Source organism: Vanellus vanellus, assembly GCF_965231255.1.
Source record: "Vanellus vanellus genome assembly, chromosome: 25".
NCBI lineage: Eukaryota > Metazoa > Chordata > Aves > Charadriiformes > Charadriidae > Vanellus > Vanellus vanellus.
The window spans coordinates 76,122-98,495 of NC_138930.1; the positions used below are offsets into that span (position 1 = coordinate 76,122).

General features: G+C 40.2%; 1 protein-coding gene across 2 annotated transcripts; it reads left to right on the plus strand.

Moving 5' to 3' along the window:
- The first annotated feature begins 96 nt into the window (after positions 1-96).
- Positions 97-22,149, plus strand: LOC309681334 (scaffold attachment factor B1-like). 2 transcript variants are annotated; one of them, XM_082495189.1, is made up of 22 exons: positions 97-449; positions 2,079-2,166; positions 3,337-3,401; positions 3,506-3,712; positions 5,806-5,865; positions 6,423-6,450; positions 7,353-7,851; positions 8,143-8,166; positions 8,281-8,330; positions 11,732-11,832; positions 14,443-14,592; positions 14,688-14,764; positions 15,666-15,805; positions 16,143-16,234; positions 16,629-16,735; positions 17,763-18,056; positions 18,319-18,456; positions 18,954-18,996; positions 20,354-20,475; positions 21,228-21,340; positions 21,466-21,517; positions 21,785-22,149. In XM_082495189.1, the coding sequence occupies exons 1-22, from the start codon at positions 261-263 to the stop codon at positions 21,912-21,914; spliced, it is 2,769 nt and encodes a 922-aa protein (XP_082351315.1). In that variant the 5' UTR covers positions 97-260; the 3' UTR covers positions 21,915-22,149. The 2 variants fall into 2 exon arrangements, with proteins under 2 accessions (XP_082351315.1, XP_082351316.1); XM_082495190.1 differs by lacking the exon at positions 8,143-8,166.
- The last annotated feature ends 225 nt before the right edge of the window (positions 22,150-22,374 follow it).

Genomic DNA, 22,374 nt, shown 5'->3' on the forward strand with positions numbered 1-22,374 from the left:
AGCCGTCCTTAGATGGGGGCAACGCTGCATGCGCGTGCGTAAGAGTTGTCACTCAAGTTTTCTTCCAGGCACCGCCTTCGCCCTCCCCCAAGCTCGTCGTCGCCCTTCTCTCCGAGCCTGCGCGTAGCAGGCTTTTTCCCCTTCCCCTCGGCGCATCTTGGCCTCCCCACCATTTTGTGCTGTAATTGCAAGGTTAGCTGCTTGGTTGTGCTATATTGTCCCGTACGTTCGGCTTGAGGCGGAATATCGAAAGGGCCTTCATGGCGGAGAGTCAATCAGCGGCCGGGCTGGGGGACTTCACATCCCTTGGTGGGGCTGCGGCTCTCGGCTCAGAACTCGAAACCCGGCGGCTGAGCGAGCTGCGAGTCATAGACCTGCGGGCCGAACTCAAACGCCGTAACCTAGACAGTGGCGGCATCAAGAGCGTTCTCATGGAGCGGCTGAGGAAGGTGAGGCGCACACCCGGCCCGGGGGTGGGGGTGGGGAATGTCATCCGGGTCCTTTGTCCCCGGCCCAAGGGCGCATGCGCGCTCGGTATCTAGCCTGGGGTGCCGCGCGAGGCCCTGAGGGGAGCTGGAGCTGGAGCTGGAGCTGGAGCTGGAGCTGGAGCTGGAGCTGGAGCTGGAGCTGGAGCTGGAGCTGGAGCTGGAGCTGGAGCGCGGCGTGGAGACGTGTCACTGTGTCACTCTGCTTCCCAGCGCTCGTTCCGGCACCAGTGTGCCCCGTTCCTTGGACTGCTGTAGAGCCGTTGCGCTTGCTGGGACCTCCGGCAGCCCCACCGCCTCACTACTTCCTGCTATCGCTCTGAACCCTCCGGCGGAGGCCCGCGCCGCCCGCTCGCTCTCCAGCGTGTGGGCACCCGCGCCGCCGGCCGCACCTCATCCGTTCGCTTGGAACACTACTCTGATTTCACTCCGCGGTGACCCCGGTTTTTCGCTCGTTCCCTGTCTCTGACGTACGCGCGACCTTCCCCAGTTTCCTCTCCCGTTCCCCCAGCATGTACACGCGCGGCCCTTTCCCGTATCTCTTCTCTTGCTTCCTCTGTACGCGCTTCACCTGACTACATCTCTCCCACCTCTCCAGAACGTTATTTTCACAAGCTTTCATGATGCCAGAATAGCATACCCGGTCCTGACCCTTTTATGGGTTCTAATAGGCCTGCATGTTGAGAAAAAAGTACTGTTGGATGCGCTTGGAGTTCCTGTAGCAGTAACTCAGTTTTATACAGATAAAGTGCTTATCTGCTGAGGAGGGAGCCTCATTTACAAATCAGGGGAACTTTGCTCCTCAGTTGTAGCTTGATTTGGCTGTGGGGTTGTGTTCCAACACCTTAGTATTCAGTGTTTCTAACAGCTGATATGGCAGCCCAGCTGCATGACCTGAACTAGGTTGAGACACTAGTGTTTCTATCTGCCAAATCCTTAAAAATGTGGTCGTCATTTAAGCCCAGTAGGTAGCTAAGCACCACATAGCCACTCACTTACCCGCTTTCCCCCAGCAGGCTGGTGGGGAGAATTGGAACGGTAAAAGTGAAAGAAAACTTGTGGGTTGAGATGAAGACAGTTTAATGATTTTAAAAAATTGAAGGCCAAAAAACAAAACTGAGAGGAGGAAAAGGGAAAAAAACACCCAAGAAAAGCGAGTGATATAAAAGAAAACAATTGCATGCCATCAACTGACTGATGCTGAGTCAGTCCCCAAGTAATGGCAGCCCCACTAACTTCCACCCTCGCCAGTTTTATTGCTGAGCACAGCATCATATGGTCTGGAATATCCCTTTAGTTGGTTGGGATCTGCTGTCCTGCTAGTGTCCCCTCCCAGCTCCTTATACCCCCTGCCTCCCCCCAGCCTGCTTGCTGGTGGGGCGGGGTGAGGAGTGGAAAAGGCCTCAACACTTTGTAAGCACTCCTTAGCAATAAATGAAACATCCCTGTATTATCAACACTGTTTCCAGCACAAATTCAAAATGCAGCTCTATACAAGCTACTAGGAAGAAATTTAACTCTATCCTATCCAAAACCAGTACAAATGCACACCAACAAACAATACAATGGATGTCATACTGCTGTCTCCAATAGGCTATTGAGGATGAAGGAGGAGATCCTGATGAAATTCCTGTGGCCTCAGAACTGACGAACAAGAGAATGCCAAAAAGAACTAGCAAAGGTACGGAGTCTAGACAAATACAGTTCCTTTGTTTCCATTTAGCTAGAACTTAGCATACAATGTTGATTTCTTCTGTTTCATTAGTTTAATTTATAAAAAAAAAAAAGTTTTTTTTTTCCCTTATGGAAAATGGTAACACTCTGTTGTGATAGTGAGCAATAAGAAGTTTAAATGATAACATGACACCTAACCTTACTTCCGTTAGCAAGTCTTGAAACCTGTAGATGAGACACTGAGTTGCAGGTTTATGTATTTGCGACCGTGAGTTCAGAATTGTGTCAGGTACAGAGCAAGCAGCTGCAGCGTAAGCTACTGTGGAAAGCTCTGCCAATGTATGTTAAGGTGGCTCCACAGCATGCTGGGTACTAATTTCCTTGCTGTAACTATAGATTTTCCTTTTTTACATAGAAGCCCTTGAACCTGCATCATCACTGGGATACATTTTTAGATGCGAGAAATTACAGTGGGAATAATTAGAACCATTGTCGCACAGACAACAAATTTATAACTTTTGTTAGTGTCATATTTCATTTTGTAACTGTCTGCTTTGAAAACAAACTGTTCTGAAATAGCTCATTATGGTTTTGGTTCAAAAACGTTAAATACTGTGTTGGCTATGTTACATGTGGTTTATTTGAATTGCTCAGAGTAAGTTCTTAAAAGATACTTTCTGAAACTTACTTTTGAGATGCTTCCTTTAAGATAATGGGGTAAAAATACAGAAAGAGCAGTTGTTTTTGAATAGCGGTACAAGTTTGCTGGTGACAGATGTGCCTAAATGTGATTTGTGTGTTCAAGATGTTAAAGGTGAAGACTAATTCTAAATCACTTTAATTATTTAAATGCTAAGAGGGAGTTTTTTTTATGACAAAAATAGGTGTTTCTTTTAAATGGAACACCTTCCTAGACAGTGTTGTTGTCTTAGGTATTGGAGTATTGCAGAATTAGAGGAGCGTAGCTGTGAAAAACGTAGCTGTGCTGCCTCATGCCATTCACTTGTATCAAGTGGCAAGTCATCCTTCGTTATATCGAGACAGACCTGGACTTCTGAATCAGGGTCTTAATGATTATTTGTTGGAAAAAACCCTTAGTGTTCATTAGGTAATTCAGCAAAGAGTAGACATGTTATGAAATTTACTACTGTAGCTTACTTCAGTGATAATTCTCTAGGAAGAAAACCAGAAGAAGAAGGTGTTGAAGACAATGGGCTAGAAGAAAACTCTAGAGATGGGCAGGTAAGTGAAATCATGATTGCTGTTCCTAGCAATATACATCATTTACAATAAATAATATTGTAATTAATACAATAAATACATATCTGTCCTTTTTCTTTCTATAGGAGGATATCGAAGCAAGTCTGGATACCTTGCAAGATATTGACATGATGGATATTAGTGTGTTAGATGAAGCTGAAATAGATAACAGCAGTGCTGTAGACTGTGGAGAAGACTATAGTCCTGACAATATTCTTGATTCTTTGTCCGATAATAAAGAAAATGTTGAAGCAGAAATGAAAGAGCTTCCAGATCAACTAACAGAAAATGAGGTGAGTAGAGGTATTTGTAAATTTTCAGAAGGTATTTAGTAAGTATATGGGCATGTGAACGAGTTATTTCAGTGTAATAGAATATGGGACATGAATGTGATACAGATTGTATTTCACTTTAACAGCTCTTATGTCCTACTGTTTAAGTGGTAAGTGTTTTTGGACCTATCAAAAGCTTGAAATGTTCACAGTAGGCGAGTGAATTTGAAAGTAATGTCTTAGGTGTTCCTTCTTCCCATTTATATGTGTTTAGGTGTGTAAATGCATATACCCAGCCATCTAGATATTTATAGATATGGAGAGAGAGAGAAATACATTTTCAACACACAGATAATTTGGAAATCTTTTCTGCAGAAATAATGCTCTGGTTTAAAGAATTTATGTTGTACAGTTTTCTCATAGAGATTAATAAAACAAGAAAATCTTTATGCATTGTGTATTGCCCTGTTCTGACATTGTTGGTCTTTTGACTTAGTTTTGAGAGCAACTTGCAATATCTTTTACAGACAGCACAGTTTCTTGCTACTGAATGAACAGGGTAATCTCTTATGTTACGGTCACTCCCCAAATATTATCCTTCTTTGGATCCCTGTGGGTTTTTTATTTTAGGTTGTTCGCTCCCAAAGTAGCATCAAAGAATCATAGAGTAGTTTGGGTTAGAAGGGACCTTTAAAGGTCATCTAGTCTTGGCAGGGACTTCTTCAACTAGATCAGGTTGCTCAGAGCCCTTTCCAACCTGACCTTGAACGTTCCCAGGGATGGGGCATCTACCACCTCTCTGGACAACCTGGGCCAGTGTTTCACCACCCTGAGTGTAAAAAAATGTCTTCCTTATATCTAGTCTAAACCTCCCCTAAACCTTTTAGTTTAAAGCCATTCCCCCTTGTCCTATCGTGACAGACCCTGCTAAAAAGTCTGTCCCCATCTTTCTTATAAGCCCTCTTCAAGTATTGAAAGGCCGCAATGAGGTCTCCCTGGAGCCTTCTCTTCTCCAGGCTGAACACCCCCAACTCTCAGCCTGTCCGCACAGCAGAAGGGCTCCAAGCCCTTGCAGCAACTCTGTGGCCTCCTCTGGCCTGGCTCCAACGGTCCATGTCTTTCCTGTGCTGAGGGCTCCAGAGCAGGAGGCAGCACTGCAGGTGGAGTCTAACCAGAGCAGGGTAGAGGGGCAGAATCTCCTCCCTTCACCCTGCTGGCCATGCTGCTGGGGATGCAGCCTAGGATACGGTTGGCTTTCTGGGCTGTGATCGCGCATTGCTGGCTTATGTCCAGCTTTTCATCCCATATACCCTCAAGTCCGTCTCCTCAGGGCTGCTCTCGATCCTTTCATCCCCTAGCCTGTATTAATAGCGGGGGTTGCCCTGACCCAGGTGTGGGACCCTGCATTTCACCTTGTTGAACCTCATGAGGTTCACACGGGCCCACTTCTCCAGTTTGTCCAAGTCCCTTTGGATGGCATGAACATATTATCCTTGCTTGCCTCGTTATGTATTTTCTTTTGGTTTAGGCCTGTGGTGTCTATCTCAACTTTTTATCACTTACCTTCTGAAAACAAGAGTCATTGCAACAACATCCAGTTAACCTGAAAGGCAATCTTCTGGTATTCTGTAAATTAGAGCTGTTGTGAATCATGTAACCAATGAGCTTTGGTTGAGTCTTGCCATCAGCTGTTAGGGAAGGAAGTTTTTGGGGACATGTTTTGTTTTCAGAAAAGCAGAAACCTAAGCCAACTTCATTTCTAACTTCTTTTTTCAGTTAGAAACTAAAGAATTAAAAAAGTGGGAAAATTTAAAAACATATTATGTACAGTAACCAGAGAAACGTGAAATAAATTTCCTAAGAGTAATTTTGAAGTTGGCAGTGTCATGTTGAAATTAAAATGAAAGGTAACTAGAGAAAGATACTTAATCATTGAGACTATTTATATGTTACCCCTCATTCTTGGGTCACAATCTGAAGTAGCAACTGAGATCGGTCAAATACTGGAAAATATTTCTCATATTACTGCTAGGAAATTGAATACAGTAGTATTTCTCCATAAGCTAACATTGCTTTTTGTAAGAAATGCCATAATTCCTTTTTTACTCTTTTAGGAAGATTATGATGAAATTGAAAACAATTTAGATGCTGCTTCTGATTTAGTTGAAATGAAGGTAAATTGAAAATTTATCTTTTATTATTAGTATTCACTCTGGGCTCATGCGACAACAAAGAAAACATTACCATAATATGAAATTATAAGAGAGCACAAGACATATGTGATCTTGCTCAGAGTACAGTCTGTCAAATAAGAATGCCCTGTGTTTTTCCCTACTTTTCAGTGAGCTATCAAGACTTCCTCCGCTTTTGTGGCAAATAAAAATGGTCTTGTACTGTTGAATTCTTTTTTATTCCTGCTGATTATATCAAGTAGTAGCTGGGTTTGGTTCTCACTCTGCAGATACTTTATTGGTCTCTTTAACATTCCAAGTTAGATATGAGAACGTAATTGTGGCTGATGTTTTTATTTTGGCTTTAATGTGCCAGAAAATTACCTGTATAAAATATTCGGTTCCAGTGAACGGTGGGGAAAAAAGTGCAAAACATAGTAGTTTGTGTAGTTTTCAGTCTTGGGATTGGGGGGGGAGGTGTTGTTGCTATTGTTTTGTGTTACAAAATACAATTTCCTTGTGTTACAAAATCCTCTTTCTGTGTTTATTTTCCCAAACAGAAAACGGAGAAGCTACACTTGGAGCCAGGTACTGTTAAAGAAAAACATATTCCTGCCTTTTCAACTAATACTTTTTAAGCCATTAACTATTAAAACCCCAAGCAAACAAACATAATTTGCATTATTTTTATGATGGACAATCCAGATCATGCAGGGTCATAGAGATTGGAAACCCAATCATATCCCCAGATCTGTGAAGTGATGCTTGTCATCTTTGAGATATTTCCAGTGAAATGAAATGGTTTAAAACCTGCTAAACTACATAAATGGATTTAGAGAAGTTAATCACAGTTTAAAAGCTAAAGATTCTACTTGTAAACAGATCTTGTGATATCACACACACCTTAACTCTGTTACTAAGTAGAGAGCAGTGAAAGCAGTAAAAAGATATTGTAGGGCATTAAAATGTAAAGATTAGTTACTGGATACAGAAGAAAGAAGAGAGTTTCTTCATGGAAATGTCATACAGATACTTTTCACTTTCTGGACTGCAAACACACTCATGCACCATCAGAAGATGCCCAGTTCTCATGTTGGACTGTCTGCTAAAAGAATTTCACAGAAATTTAGAAATTGAACCCTCAGTGCCTTGATACGTTCAGTTAAGCATCTTGGACTCTGGAAGCTAACTAGAGAAGAAACAGAGCTGAATGATTTCATGAAGAATATCAAGGATCAGCCAGAAGGTTTTTGTTAAATCTGTGGGGGCATTTTTCTTCCCTGTTAACATTTTAGGGCTGATTTGGTAGTTTGTCAGACAGCAGTTAGCGTAGTACTTTTAACACTGTGTACACTAGGGTTTTCCAATCTCTGTGTAGCTTAGAAGTTCTCTTGGTGTTAGTGTGGCAGCCATGCCAGTTCCACATTTGTGATTGCTGTATTTCCCTGGTGATTAAATCTTGTGCCATTCTATTCCTGTTAAATCCGTAGAAAATGAGAAAATACTCGACATTTTGGGGGAAACTTGTAAATCTGAACCACTTAACGAAGAAACTTCTGAAGCGGAGCGGCCACATACACAGGAAGCAAGTAACGTGGTGCCAGGCAAGAGGCTAGCAGAGGAAGAGGACGCTCTTGCTGCCGCTCAGTTGGAGGAAGATGCTTTAGATTTGGACAGCAAATCGGCACAAGCTATGGCAAGGAAGGAAGCAAAGCGTTTAGTTGTAGCAAAAGGGGAGACAAGTGAACAGACAATAGATGAAGAGAAGCCGGACTCTGAATCTTTAGTAGTAGAGACCCTAAGCGATCAGAGTAGCAAACGCTCCCAAGGCCTGGAAGCCTCTAGTGGGGAAACAGCGGAAAAAGGCGCAGGTCCCGAAGCCAAAGATAGCAAAGAAGATGCCAAGAAAACAGAAGACAAAGCTAATTCTGAGGAATCCCCTGCTACTAAAGAGTCCTCAACCAGTGAGGGTGGTGATCAGAAAAAGAGGTTTGTTTTTTCTCCGTTATAGACCAGATGCTATCTTTTTTCATTGGTCGTTAAGTGATGCGAATAAGCTGTTTCCTTCAATTGGCCACCGAGACTGATGAAATTGTAGCCTATTCCTAGAGAATCTGTTTTATTGTTCCATGTTCAGATTTTTATTTTTTTTTAAACACAGAGGGTTTGATTGCTTTTCTTCCTCAACCTTCAAAGGTTGTTTTCTTAAATTATTGTTATTTGTAAACATCTTCCTAATATAACTCTGTTTAAGAATCTGACTTCGTTATTTCTTGTCAGGTTTCTTAAATCAAGTATACAAAGGTGTGTTTTTGTTTGCAACATATTTTCTGGTAGGTATTTAATTTTAGCATTTTTCATAGTTCGCAGTTAGTCATTTTTCTTTCTGACTTGAATAATGTGGTGTTTTGTCTTTAGCCCTGTTGAGGAGGACAGAGATACAAAGATAATTTCAAAGGATGAGAAAGGTATGTTTCTTTTGCAAAATAGAATATTAATGATTGCTTGGAGAAACTGTTTTTGTATTTGATGGGCTGTTTCAGCAGAGCAGCGGAATCTGCAGCAGCTAAATATCATAAATTATTCCCCCTTTTCTAGATTTCTTATTTTTAATCTATTTATGTCAAAACCACCTATTTTCCTTCTATGCATTTTCTAAGGATATTGGTATCGCACCCTTTTTTTTGTATCTTGATCTTCAAAGGTAGACACCAATACATGGCAAATACATCCTTCATGGCACTGAAGAAGTTTACCAACAGCTGTTAGTGAGTCAAGAGCCTTTCGCGATTGTGTTTCCTTTACTATATGCTTGCGATTCTTCATATCGTCTTCTGTTTTGCTGAAATAATTTGCAATCTAGTAGTCACGTATTTAAATGCTACAGTTTTCTTCAAATTAGATTGACATTATTAAATCTTTGTCCATGCAGATCCTGTTTGACAGGCTGAGAGAGTTGGGGTTGTTCAGCCTGGAGAAGAGAAGGCTCTGGGGAGACCTTATAGTGGCCTTCCAGTACCTAAAAGGGGGCCTACAGGAAAGCCATGGAGGGACTTTTTACAAGGGCATGTAGTGATAGGATGAGGAGGAATGGCTTTAAATTGGAAGAAGGTAGTTTTTCACTCAGAGGGTGGTGAGGCAATGGAACAGGTTGCCCAGAGAAGTTGTGGAAGCTCCATCCCTGGAGGTGTTCAATGCCAGGTTGGACTTGAGTCTAGCGGGAGGTGTCCCTACCTATGACAGGGGGGGTTGGAACTAGATGGTCTTCAAGGTCTCTTCCAACCTAAACAATTCTATGATTCTGTTTATGGTGCAAATATGTGTCATAAGCAAGACGAAAATTTCTTGATCAACAGTGTCAGGTGCCTGTTCCTTCTTTTCATCATACTTGTTCCTTTTAATACATCAGGCTGCTGAGTCTCTGCAGCTCACCCCATCTCTCTATTCTCTCCTACTGGACCAGGGCAGAAAACTTAGAAGTGACTGTTCATGTTCTTCTTACATACTGCAGGCAGGTAGTTCAGCACTGTAAGCGTGGAAGTTCCAACAATTCCTATAATAGGCAAGAAACTCATCATGAGATCTGTCTACTGACTGGAGAGGAATAATTTGTTTGGTTTTAATTGGGTTTTAAAACACAGACTGAACTCATTATCAGCTGCTTTTTCCAAGATCCGGAGTTATACCTGTCTGTGCAAGCTACTGGACCTCACCCTCAGCTCCATTAGGGTCTGTTTGCCTCTTGCTTACAGTCTGCAATCTTGTGTTTTTTATTTCAGAATATTTAAAGGAACATTTTGTGCATGGTGTCATTTACCCAAGGACTTGAGTGTATTTTTTTTGTGGACTGAGAAAACTTCTTGAAGTTTGCATTTAAAACAGGAACTTGGGTGTCTGATAACAACCTTGTTCCTGCGTACCTTCCTCCAAAGGATGTGCTGCATTCCATAACATTTGTTTAAATAATTTTCTGGCTTAGTAAACAGCGCAGGAGAGAGGTAGCTGCTTGGTTATATAACTTGCTCTGCATGCAGAGCAAAGCAGTTGAGCCAGAAGAAAGGTACATAACTATATATCTACAAGTCAGTTCTGACTCATATGTTGCTATTTCCACACCTGTATGAAAGGATTTTATTTAGGATGAGGAGTTTTCCTTGTTTCATGCATTCATTGAGAGCTGTATTAATAAGAGTGTAGAAAAATAAATTTATGAGCTTATAAGTCTGGTGGACTTGGCAGTCAATTTACACATATCTGAAAGATGTCTTTGGTGTTGAGGCTGCCAATACCTGTATTGTTCTGGTTTCTAAGTTAGAGATTTTATAGTCCCAGTCTTTCTTTGTCTTGGAAGTGCAGTACTATTGCAGGAGCACCTCTTTAAGTCTTATAGGAGGGCAGAATCTGGAGGTGTTAAGACTGATCAAAGCTTATTCAAAAGGGGCATCAATGTAGTTTAAATAATCAAAAAAATCATCAGTAAAATACAAGAAAGAAAAAAGAACTCATTTTTCTCCTGGATGCTGGTGCCAGTGTAACTGCAGGTGGCCATTTTAAAATTCTAGAGGAAGCATGTGCAAAAGTGAAGGCATCAAAGCTTACGGCTCAGCTTTTTGAAATATCAAGACAATTTCTCTCCCCCGTGTTTGCACGCATGACATGCCTTTGTCCGTGCAGTTCTTGAGACTAGAAGATGACATGTGTACACTCAGTCTATGCATCTATGCAGAAGACCCTTTTTTTTTTTTTTTTTAAAGAGATTGGCACAAATGATTGCATGCTTCTCTAGGAAACTTCTATAAATATTAACAAAAATGTTCTCAGTGTGAAGCTCATGTTTGAGACAGTGACAAAAATTATCATGAATTAAGTTATTGCAAAGACATCTGAATGAAATAGCATTTTAGAAAGGTTCTGCAAGAGATGTCTTCCCTCAATGAAAGCAGTTCTGAAAAATTCCGTCTATCACCCCCCAAAAAAAAAAGGCAGATGGTTTGGAAGCAGGTAGCTGGACTGAAACCTGGTTCACTCTATTCGTTTGAAGCCTGTGGAACTGAACACTACCAAGACTGATAGGACAGTAAAGGCATTTCAAAGGAGACTGGAAACAGTATCCCTGCAATATGTGCTTCATGCTGAAATGCAAGCACTAAAACTTGGAGTTCAGCTTGAACGCTTTTTAATTGCTAGTTGGGTTTTCAAACTTTACAAGGACATAAGCATTTATAAAATTGTCTTTCTGGTTGAGATGCGAGATTGGATGGGTGTTCTGTAGTTCTTGCATAGTTAAAAAAAGCTAGGTCTTTTCTGAAGAAGTCACAAGCTTCATACCCCAACTGTGGAATCTGTGTGGGCAGAAGTAGGAGAGAAACTTTCTTGCTTTCTTTATGGTGAATGTCTTTCCTTGAGAGGTACAGTTAATCTGTGTCCCATCATTATTCCTTTTGAGTTGGGGAGATAAGGAGAGCAAGACATGAGCGTACGTGGGTACTAAACACAGTTCCCGCAACTTTAGCAGGTCTTATGTCTTTTCCTGCAAGTGCAGTTACTTAGTTAATATCCAGGCACATTCTGAAGAGCCACAATTACTTCAGAGATGCCCTAGTCCCGTTTCTTGAAGAGTGACATAACATACTCCTGTTATGTGTACTAAAGCTTGTAGTTCCATCGTACACTTTTTGGACTTGAAATACTACTTGCCTTCAGGAATGTGAATCATGGGGGGAGAATGATACATGTTGCATTTAAGTTGCTCTATGATTTTAAAAAATAAAAGATTTGTAGAACAGCTCCTTTTAAATTCGGAAGTAGTTGTTGAGATAATTAGGATTTTGGGTATGTTTTGCTTTTGTTTGTTTGTTTTCCTAAATAGGTCGCACTGCTAGCAGTTCTGGTAGAAACTTTTGGGTGAGTGGACTGGCTTCCACTACCAGAGCTACAGATTTGAAGAATCTGTTCAGCAAATATGGGAAGGTAAGGATTTGTTTGTTTTTTCTTGTTTGTTTTTGGTTTTGTTTTTTTCCACTCGAGACTGTCTTATTAAGACTTCTTAAGCTCCTGTCACTGAAAATACCAGTGAAAGGAATCAAATTATCAAATATTGTGGGATATCAAGGAAAAATTTGCTGAAGTACACACTATAAATGACTGTTTTTTTTATTCTGTCTCTTGCTTCCAAACAAAAATAAAGTTGCATTTACAGTCCTTTATTTGAAACAGTCAATGACTCTTTGCATACACTTCTGTGTCCTGTGCTGTAGTATAGTATCCTCAAGCATTGGAAATTCACAGTCAACAGTGAATTTAACATTGTTTATTAAAGACTTCCTTAGGACTAAGTAAAATATGCAGTAAATGTTGAAGCATAATTATTGGGGAATATCTTAAGAATTGCTTTGGTACCTGAAGTTTTACTTTTGTCTAGAATCATAGAATCATAGAATCAGTGAGGTTGGAAGGGACCTTTAAGATCATCAAGTCCAACCATTAACCTACCCTGATAAAAACACCACCACTCCTAAACCATGTCCCTAAGCACCTCATCTACCCTTTTCTTAAACACCTCCAGGGATGGTGAATCCACCACCTCTCTGGGCAGCTTATTCCAATGTTTAATAACCCTTTCAGTGAAAAAATGCTTCCTAACATCTAATCTAAACCTGCCCTGACATAACTTGAACCCATTTCCTCTTGTCCTATCACTTGTCGCCAGGGAGAAGAGGTCAGCTCCCATCTCTCTAAAACCTCCTTTCAGGTAGTTGTAGAGGGTGATAAGGTCTCCCCTCAGCCTCCTCTTCTCCAGGCTAAACAACCCCAGATCCCTCAGTCGTTCCTCATAAGGTTTGTCCTCCAGACCCTTCACCAGCTTTGTAGCCCTTCTCTGGACACGCTCCAACACCTCAATGTCCTTCTTGTAGTGAGGGGCCCAAAACTGAACACAGTACTCGAGGTGAGGCCTCACCAGTGCCGAGTACAGGGGGATGATTACTTCCCTAGTCCGGCTCACCACACTATTCCTGATGCAGGCCAGGATGGTGTTGGCCTTCTTGGCTGCCTGGGCACACTGCTGGCTCATGCTCAGCCGGTTGTCCACCAACACCCCCAGGTCCTTTTCTGCCAGGCAGCTTTCGAGCCACTCCGCCCCCAGTCTGTAGCGCTGCATGGGGTTGTTGTGACCCAAGTGCAGGACCCGACACTTGGCCTTGTTGAACCTCATACCATTGGCCTCAGCCCATCTGTCCAGCCTGTCCAGATCCCTCTGCAGAGCCAATCTACCCTCAAGCAGATCAACACGCCCCCCCAGTTTAGTGTCGTAGAGTTGGCAATTGCTTTAAAAAGCACTTGTTTGAGTAGCTGGAGGTGTGGGTTTGGTTTGGAGCAGGGGGGGTCTTGCAGTTTTTATTAGAGATAGACAAAATGGCAAGTTAAATCTCCCGGTCAGCTGGGAAATTGAAAGAGCTAGTTTAATAGAAGAAGGACTTTTGTAAAGTCTTTGAAGTCTATTTAAAGATGACTGTCAGCAGATTGTAGTAAAAAAAAAAAATCTGTGTGCTAGCAGTCTGCTATTGAATGTTTAACTAATAAAAATACTCTAGAACTTAAATGTGACTTTACTGTAGGCACAAAAATGGATTAAGCGTAGCACAGCTTTGAGTTTGTCTGAAAGTCATGAGACTAGTAAAACCTTTTTAACATTCCTCATAGCAGTAAAAATACAATAATTTCCTTCCATTTATTTGTTCAGAATTCCATCTGGTAACCTGTAATGTTGATCATAGACATGTACCGCAAAATTTTAAATGTAATTAAAAACTATGCAATAGCCAACCTAGTATTTGCCTCTATTTAGATGCCATGGGAATGTTTAGTCGTTTAAATAAAATTACTGTTATTTTCTTTGGAGTGTTACTAGAGGCAAAGCTTCCTAGAAGTAGATGTACATCTGCAATAAATCAGATGCTCAAAAGTATGTTCTTTATTCAGCTGTACTTTACAATATGACACTTCTGTGAAATATGATTGATTTCTGTAATGCAAAGTGAGCTGTATTGAATACATGAGCGTAAGTAAGCACCATTTCTGAAAGCAGGTGGTTTACGTGGGCATTTTCAAGTCATACTTTTTGGGTTTGCCTCTTAGCAGTGACATGAAAACATTTTGACAAGGGGAGATGGGACGTAGCAGCTGAGTGAGCATTAGCGTGCGGGTGGAAATTGGCTTACAAATATTTATTAGGTTTTTACTCCCTTTATCCTTAAGAAAATTATGTTGTTGATGTAAAGTTAGTCTCTCTTTTTATTCTTCTCTTTTTTTTTTTTTTTTTTTTTTTAAATGGGCTTTCTTCAGAACAGAATTCAGTCTTTGGCTCCCATCCATTGATTCAGCTTTTGCAGCATTGCATTGGCAACAGAAGCATGATTGGCTCTAAGCAATGCTCCTTTTGTATTTGTTAATCTCTTAGAAACAGAATTTGCCTGAACAATGATGGGCAGGAATAAAACAGTAGAAACAGAGCTTGTACTTCTTGCTATTAAATGGTGGGCAGTTGTTACAGTGAGTGTAAAACCTCTTTCTTTTGGAAAGGTGGTAGGTGCAAAAGTGGTCACCAATGCTCGCAGTCCTGGTGCTCGCTGTTATGGCTTTGTTACGATGTCTACAGCTGAGGAAGCAACAAAGTGTATTACTCACCTCCACAAAACAGAGTTACATGGGAAAATAATTTCTGTAGAAAAAGTGAGTACTGATCCTCAAAGATATCCCATTACTGTTAGATTGTATAAGTGATCGAGTCCACATTCTCAGCTGATGATGTGCAAAACACATTTCAGGCAAAAAATGAACCTGCTGGAAAGAAGCCAAGTGAAAAGAAAGAGAATGAAGCAAGGAAAGAAATAGTCAGTGAGAGGTACTGTTCTAAAAATTCTCTGTTCTTCAGTCTATATGGATTTGTCAGGAAAAACAAAGTTACAGTAAGAATTTCTGTGGCAAACATTCAAAACGAGTGACAGGTGCCTTTTTCCAACTTTTACTACAAGATAAACTTCTGCTGGTGTTTGGTGCCTAACTTAACATGTTTCTGTTACATGCTTTAAGGCAGGCATTGGAAAGTTGCATTTTCAAGCATACCTTTTAATTCAGCTCTATTTGCTTTTTACTAAAGACTGTGGTGCTTTCATGTTATAAATCTATAGGAAGGGCCATTTGAGAATTTTGATCAGCATGTCACTGTTCCTTTGTTAAATTTTTCTCTCATTCAAATAGGGCTTTCTCAGGTTGTTGCGGTCACAAACAGTTAAAGATCAGTTGTCCGAGACCCTGTTTCCAGAACATGTTCCTCTTCAGCACTATACTTTTGCTCTAGTATTACTGAAAATAGCTGAAAAAGACACTTAAGTGAGTGAATAAGACACAAAATCCTTTGCTTTTAATTATCTTTTTGAGGCATAACTTGTATTAAATGCTACTTGCTGAGAAGTTTTTGCCTTTCACCTAGTTGCTCAACAAAAATGGTTCACGTTGGCACTTCATAACCGTTGTGTTGTATAAGAAACTTTGTGGGCATTAGGCATGTGGTGGGTGTGAATTTTTCCTTTGGCCTCCAGTGGGGATATCCGAGTCACGGCCAAGTTTTTATGACAACTGCACAGCATTGTCTTATGTTATGGTGTAGGAAGTTGTAGAAGGAAATCTAATTATGACTGTCATCACATCAGAATTCTACTTGTTACTGTGTTGCTAACATTCTCCTTTAATTTTCTTTTCTTTTACTGTGTATTAGTCTAATCTATATCAATATCTTTCTATAGACCTGGTAGTGTTAAAAGGGATGAGAAATCTGACCAAAAAGATGATCCTAAAAAGGCAGAAGACAGAGATGAAAAGGAAAAAAAAGATAAAGATGAACTGAAGTCTGGTTCATCAGATCAACCTAAAACTACTAAGTCAGGTAATTTGGCTATTCTTTTTTTGATAGAGTAGAAGTCATGGGGAAGTATGAATAATTAATTGTAGGTAGTTCTCTCCAAAGAACTGACAATATTCTGGAATTATTTCTGGTTCTTAATTGGAAATCCAGATGGTATAAAGAGGTGGGGGGGAGGGTGTTTGACATCGTGTCACCCTTAACAGAAGCACTTGGAATAGGTGTAGTGAAAAAGTGATTTTTGAAGAGAGGTTTAAATGCCCATTTTCACATTTTAGAGAACGTAATTTCTGGCATAGCAATGAGTGGTGTAGGTTATTTAGTTTGATTGTTTTTTCCATCTCTTTCCACTCACCGTTAGGAAGTAAAGGAACAGAGAGAACAGTAGTAATGGATAAATCCAAAGGAGAACCTGTTATTAGTGTGAAAACATCAACTGCATCAAAAGACAGAGTAAGTAATGTTTCTGCATGGGAAACATTATGTGTCATTTTTCCTTAGAAACAATACTAAATCCTGTCAAGCTACATGTAACCCATGCTTGTCTTACCTATTTGTCTAATTAGTTTCTGTAATGTGGATTTAGATCTTAATTAGTAAAATACCTTTCATATGGCTGATACTGTATTCAGTAATGAAATCCTGCCAAACAAATGTGGAAAGGTATGTATTACTGTGTTACTATATGGTGTGTCTGTAATGTTAAAAATAGAACAGCTTTTTTTAAAATTGCAGAGACCAAACTTTGAGACATGATATGTATGAATGGAAAGAGAGCTTTGTTTGTGATAGTTGTCCTTTTATAAATGTCCTCCATTAAGTTTCTCTACTTCAATATTAAATACAGAGCATTAAGAGCCAGGATCGCAAATCGGAGAGCAGAGAGAGACAAGGCATTGTGCCATTTGACAAAATTAAAGCACAGCGAAAAATGAGGGAGGCAGAGCAGCGCCGGTAAGAGCAACAGTGAAATTGTTTGATTTTTTTTTTTTTTTCCCTAGAATTAATAGAATCTTCATTTTATTAAAATAAGTAAGAGATAAAGAGGAGTTTGATTTGGTTTTTTTACTTGTAATTTGTTATGTGTTCGTGGGTCACATATCTATTGAATTGGGAAAGCTCCAATTATTGACTCTGTTAATACTTGAAACTGTGTTTGGGGAAAAAAAATTGCAGTTTATTTTTTGTTCTTTTTCCATTTCGTAGATTTGGTGGCTTAGATGATTGATTTAAGTATGCTGCTCTCCTTAGCTGAGCATGCATTATAGTAGAGGTGAAATGATAATTCTAAGCTTTCCACATTAAAATATACAGGGAAAGACCAGGAGAAAAGTTGTCTTTCTCAGAATAAGACCTTGTCTCTGTTGTCATAGCATGCAAAGTCTCTATGGTGTTTGAAATGAAACAAGACTAATATTTTTGTATTTAAATACATTGTGTCTACAGAGAAATTGGAGGATTTTCCAGCAACACTTCAAAGTTTCCACATTGTATCTTTTTAGTTAAGAACTTAATTCAGATATTTAATTATTTTTATGGGGGTTTATTTCTGTTTTCATTATGTTAAATACAGGATAAAGGTGATAATGTCCATGCTTCAAATTTCTTGCTGTGACCTGACTTCCATGTTAAAACATTTTCCATACATTACAAAACTTTATTACTTACCTGAAGTTGAATTGGATGGGGGGGGGGGGAAATGCTTTCATCATTCTTACTGGAGAGGGAAATGTTTCTCTCTCTTAGGTAGATTTCTGAGCCTTAGTGGAGTCATATTATCCAGCAGACCATTGTGGCTTCTTCAGAGTTGGGTATTTTATTTGAGGAATGAGCTTGGGACATTTGGATTCAAATTCTCCTGACCGTATAGGATTATGTGCCCCCACAGCTGGGTTTTGTGGGAGTGTGTCAAACCAGGAGTCTAAATACAAGTAAGAAGTATTAGTATTAGATCTGTAACCTTTTGTTTCTGTTAAAATAGCACACGTGAGCGTCGGGAGAGACAGCAGCACCTTCAGACTATCCGTGAACGAGAGGAAAGGGAGAGGCTTGAGATTGCTCGTGAGAGACTGGAAATTGAAAGGCAGCGTCTTGAACGAGAACGGATGGAAAGAGAAAGACTGGAAAGAGAACGTATGCACATAGAGCATGAAAGGAGAAGAGAACAAGATCGCATTCAGCGAGAAAGAGAAGAGCTGCGACGCCAGCATGAGCAACTGCGCTATGAACAAGAACGTCGGTCTGCAATGAGAAGACCATATGACATAGATGGCAGGTAAAGCCAACAGATACAAATGATGCAAGTGGAAAACGTTGCTGCCAAGTTCTGTCTCATCCGTATGCTGTCAGCTTCCATTAATGAGCAGTTGTTGATTGCATTGAGATGATCAAGTTTAATAGCCTCAGCCAAACTATCCTCACTGTGGTTTTTCAACTCCCTTTTGAACTTAATTACCCTTCTTCTGGTTTGCACAGTTTATAAGGAGGTAACAACATCAAAAGTCATTATCTTGACTAAAATGAGTGTATTCTTTCAGGAGAGATGATCCATACTGGCCAGAGGCAAAACGAATGGCAATGAATGATAGGTACCATTCAGATTTCAGTCGCCAGGACCGCTTCCATGACTTTGATCATAGGGATCGTGGCCGTTATCAAGACCATTCAATAGACAGGTTGGTGTCTTAACTCCACTGTGTTGCCTGAAATAGAAAGACAAAAATGCATTTAATGTCACGTTTTGCTGACTTTGCTGTGTTTGGTTTGCATTTTATTTTTTAAGTGTGGCTTAGTGGCTGGGGATTTTTTTCTTGTATAACCACGAAGAGATCTGTTCTGTGCCATGAGTTAAGCCTTCTGGCAGGCTTGTTCAGAGCATTCTGCTTGCAATGCTGTTTCACACATTTGTTAGGATTCTGAAAAATTTCTAAATAATATTGTAGGCACCTAGCATCTTAACGAGAATATTTTGGTTTATACCTTAGGACTAACTGGGTTTTCCAGGAATCCAAAATGTGTCAGGGTTTCCATCCATGCCACCTGTTTGTGCCTTTTGTAGCTATAATATTGGCACTACATGGAAGCAGGATTTTTCATCTCTCTTACGTAGTGGATTTTTATAGACTGCTGTATGTTTTACTCCTGCAGTCTGATTTTTATTGTCTGTTTGTAGGAGAGATGGATCAAGGACAATGATGGGAGATCGAGATGGACAAGTGAGTTTGCTTTATAAAGCTACAGAAGCATCTGAATTGCTTATAACCTGGTTTTCTATAGTGTGTGTCAGATTAAATTTCAGTAGTTAGGAATTAAATTATATCTCCCAAAATACGTATCAATAACCAGATTATCTTGTTTTCCTTAATAAGATGAAATTTAGTTCAAAGACTTGTTTATTATAAAAGTTAGATACAGTTATTCTGACACAAATCAAAACAAAACAAGTTAATTGTGTCAAAAGAGGTAGAGTATTTCAAAAGATTGTGTAGAAAAGGCAAAGGTACAAAGTATACATAAATTTCACTTGCTGAGGTTGCATGGAAATAACAGCAGAACTAGTAGAGATGTTTGCATGTTTTGGAGCACTGGGGGGAGAGACCTTTAGGGCACATTCAAGCAGCGAGAGATTAATTTTGTGGAGTCGTGGAATCCTCAAGTGTCCTTTACTGACGGCTAAGCTGTGAGACTCAGAGGAACCTGGATAGGCTGGAGAATTGGGCAGAGGGCAGTATCATTAAGTTCAACAACGGGAAATGCAAAGTCCTGCTCCTGGGGAGGAATAACCATGTGCAGCAGTACATGCTTGGGACCGACCAGATGAAAAGCAGTTTTGCAGAGAAGGACCTTGGGGTGATGGTGGACAACAAGCTGACCATGAGTCAGCATTACACCCTCCTGGCAAAGGTCAGTAGCATCCTCACTGCATTAGGAAGTGTTCCCAGAAGGTCAAGGGAGGTGGTGGTTCTTCACTACTTGGCACCCATCTGGCATACTTTCTGGTGCTGGGCTCCCCAGTACAAGAAAGATAAGAACTTACTAGAGTTAAGTGCAGCACAGGGCCACAAAGGTGATAAGAGTGTGGAGCATCTTTTGTATGAGGAGAGGTTGAGAGAGCTGGGACCATTCAGCCTGGACAAGGCTGATGGGAGGAAGGATATGGAGAAGATGAAGCCAGGCTCTATTCAGTAGTGCTCACTGACAGGACGAGGGTCAATGAGCACAAACTGAAACACATGAAATTCCATCTGAAAACAAAACAAATCACCTTTCGGGGGTTTTGTTGTTGTTCGTTATTGTTTTTTTTTTAAACTGTGAAGGTGGTCAAACACTTGAACACGTTGCATGGGAAACTGGTGAAGTTTCCAGCTGTGAAGATACTCAAAACCCGACGGGAGGCTGTTCTGGACAGCCTGCCCTGGCTGACCTGGCTTGAGCACAGGGATTGGACTAGATGATCTCAGAAGGGTCACTTCCATCCTAAATGATTCTGAAATTGAGTAATTACAGCTGAGCAACTCTGAACAATTAAAGAGTCTGTTTTGGGCAGTCCTGTAAGTGTTCTTTGCCTTTTAGCATTATCCAGATGAGCGCCATGGAGGACCAGACCGTCATTCACGAGACTCTCGGGAAAGTTGGGGTAGCTATGGATCTGACAGAAGAATGAGTGAAAGTAGAGGGATACCCCCACAGTCACGGTTAGTACACGTAACTGAAAATATGTTTTCGTGTGCATCTAAGGAATATTTCTATTTGTGAAAGTGTTTAATTCTTTTAAACAGTTTTTAATTCTTTTTTTCCAACTTTCACCTTTGAGTCTGTTCTCTGTTGGATGGACTATGAATGAGTATCTCTTTCAGCATGTCTTGTGCATCAAAACATGCATCTTTGCAGGATATTATTTTTTAGTAACTTCATAACTGAAAGTCTTTGTCTTCAATTAATTTTACCTAACATTACTATCAAAGCTTGATATTTTCAGGGTGGTGCTTTTTCCCCAGTTTGTAGTTATTGGAAGCACCATCCTGTCAGTCCTTTGAAAGGAAAGCAAGTTAATAAAATGATTACAGCTTAAGGTGTGGGTGGGGGGGTGTTTTAAGGTTTTGTGTTGTGTTTTTGTTTTCTATTAAGCCCTATGTGTAAGCCAGCCTACAGAAAACACCAAAAATAAATTGAATGGTCAAAACAACAAACTAGGATGTTCAGAGTAAACTGGGACATCAATGTAGCATAAACCAGATTAAGAAAATCTTACTTTCTTATTTGTCATCTTAGTTGGATTGAACAGAAGGCTTATTACTGTGTTATTACTTGATATAGCAATATAAATACAAGATTTTCATGTACCTTGGTAAAGTATTGGAGTATGTTTGTGACTTAGTTGTTTTACTTGAATCTATTTTGTGTGCTGTGGCTAATGTAAGAAGGTATGAATTTCATACTTTTGCAGGGATGGGCGTGACTGGGGAGATCACGGCCGAAAGTTTGAAGGACATCAAGATCGTTCATGGCAGAGCAGTGTGGATGGAGGAATGATAGGACGGGATCATGAGAGATGGCAAGGTATGCTTCTTGCACAACAGCTCATTAGTTGTGCTATGTAAAACAGAAAATACAGGCATTATTACCCTTGTAAGTAAAGTAAAACAATTACTGAGGATATAAAGGAAGTATTTGAACTTTTTTAGGTGGAGGCAGAGGCAGACCTGGCCACGTGATGCATCGTGGAGGCATGTCAGGGTAAGAACTTTAAAAAGAGCAAGGTGTTTGTTTCCCTTCTAAGGGGCGTCTCTTCTATTCAAACTGGCCAAAGAAACACAGGAGCATCAGTTAACCTGATTTGTTATTTAAATGTCAGGGAATAATAAAATATTCCCATGTTTTTTATGTAGTGCATCTTTCTTAAGAGTGAGAAATCATGCAAAAAGTCTTACAAGAACACCCATTATATCAACCTGACTACCAGAGTCACAAGGGAAAATTTAAAATGTCTGAATAATTTTCTAGGCGTGGAGGTTTCATGCAAGGTGGCAACCAAAGTCAGATGATGCATGGAGGAGGAATGCAAGGAGAAGGGTTTGCTGGCCAGGAGAGAACAAACAGACCTAATGATCCTCGTTTCAACCGTCGCTACTGAATGTGTTTTAATTTTTAATGCGAGGTGGCAACTGAAGTGAATTTGTTACCCAGGGTTACCATTAATTGTAACTTATGGGCTACTGTAAGTGTAATTTTTTTTAAACTGCTGCCATATTATGTCACTCAATCCAATGTGAACTCATTTGTTTTGTAATGTGTTGTTCATATTCCATTTAAAATGTTTGTTAATGAAGCATTCCATTTTCCATAAATAAAAGCCAGTTTACAGTTAATTGCTTTGTTTCAGCAGTTCCTGGAAAACTAATTTATTCAGCTATATGTTAAACCATGTAACTTTCTTTCAAAGATGAAGTATCAAAATGCCTTATAGGTATCTGTTTGTACTTTCAATACCACGCAGCTCTCAGAAATACTCTGAAATATTGTGTTACTTCAGACATGTCAAAGTTAACTAGCATACGTGCCAGCATGAGAGAATGTTAGTAGACTGCAGTTGT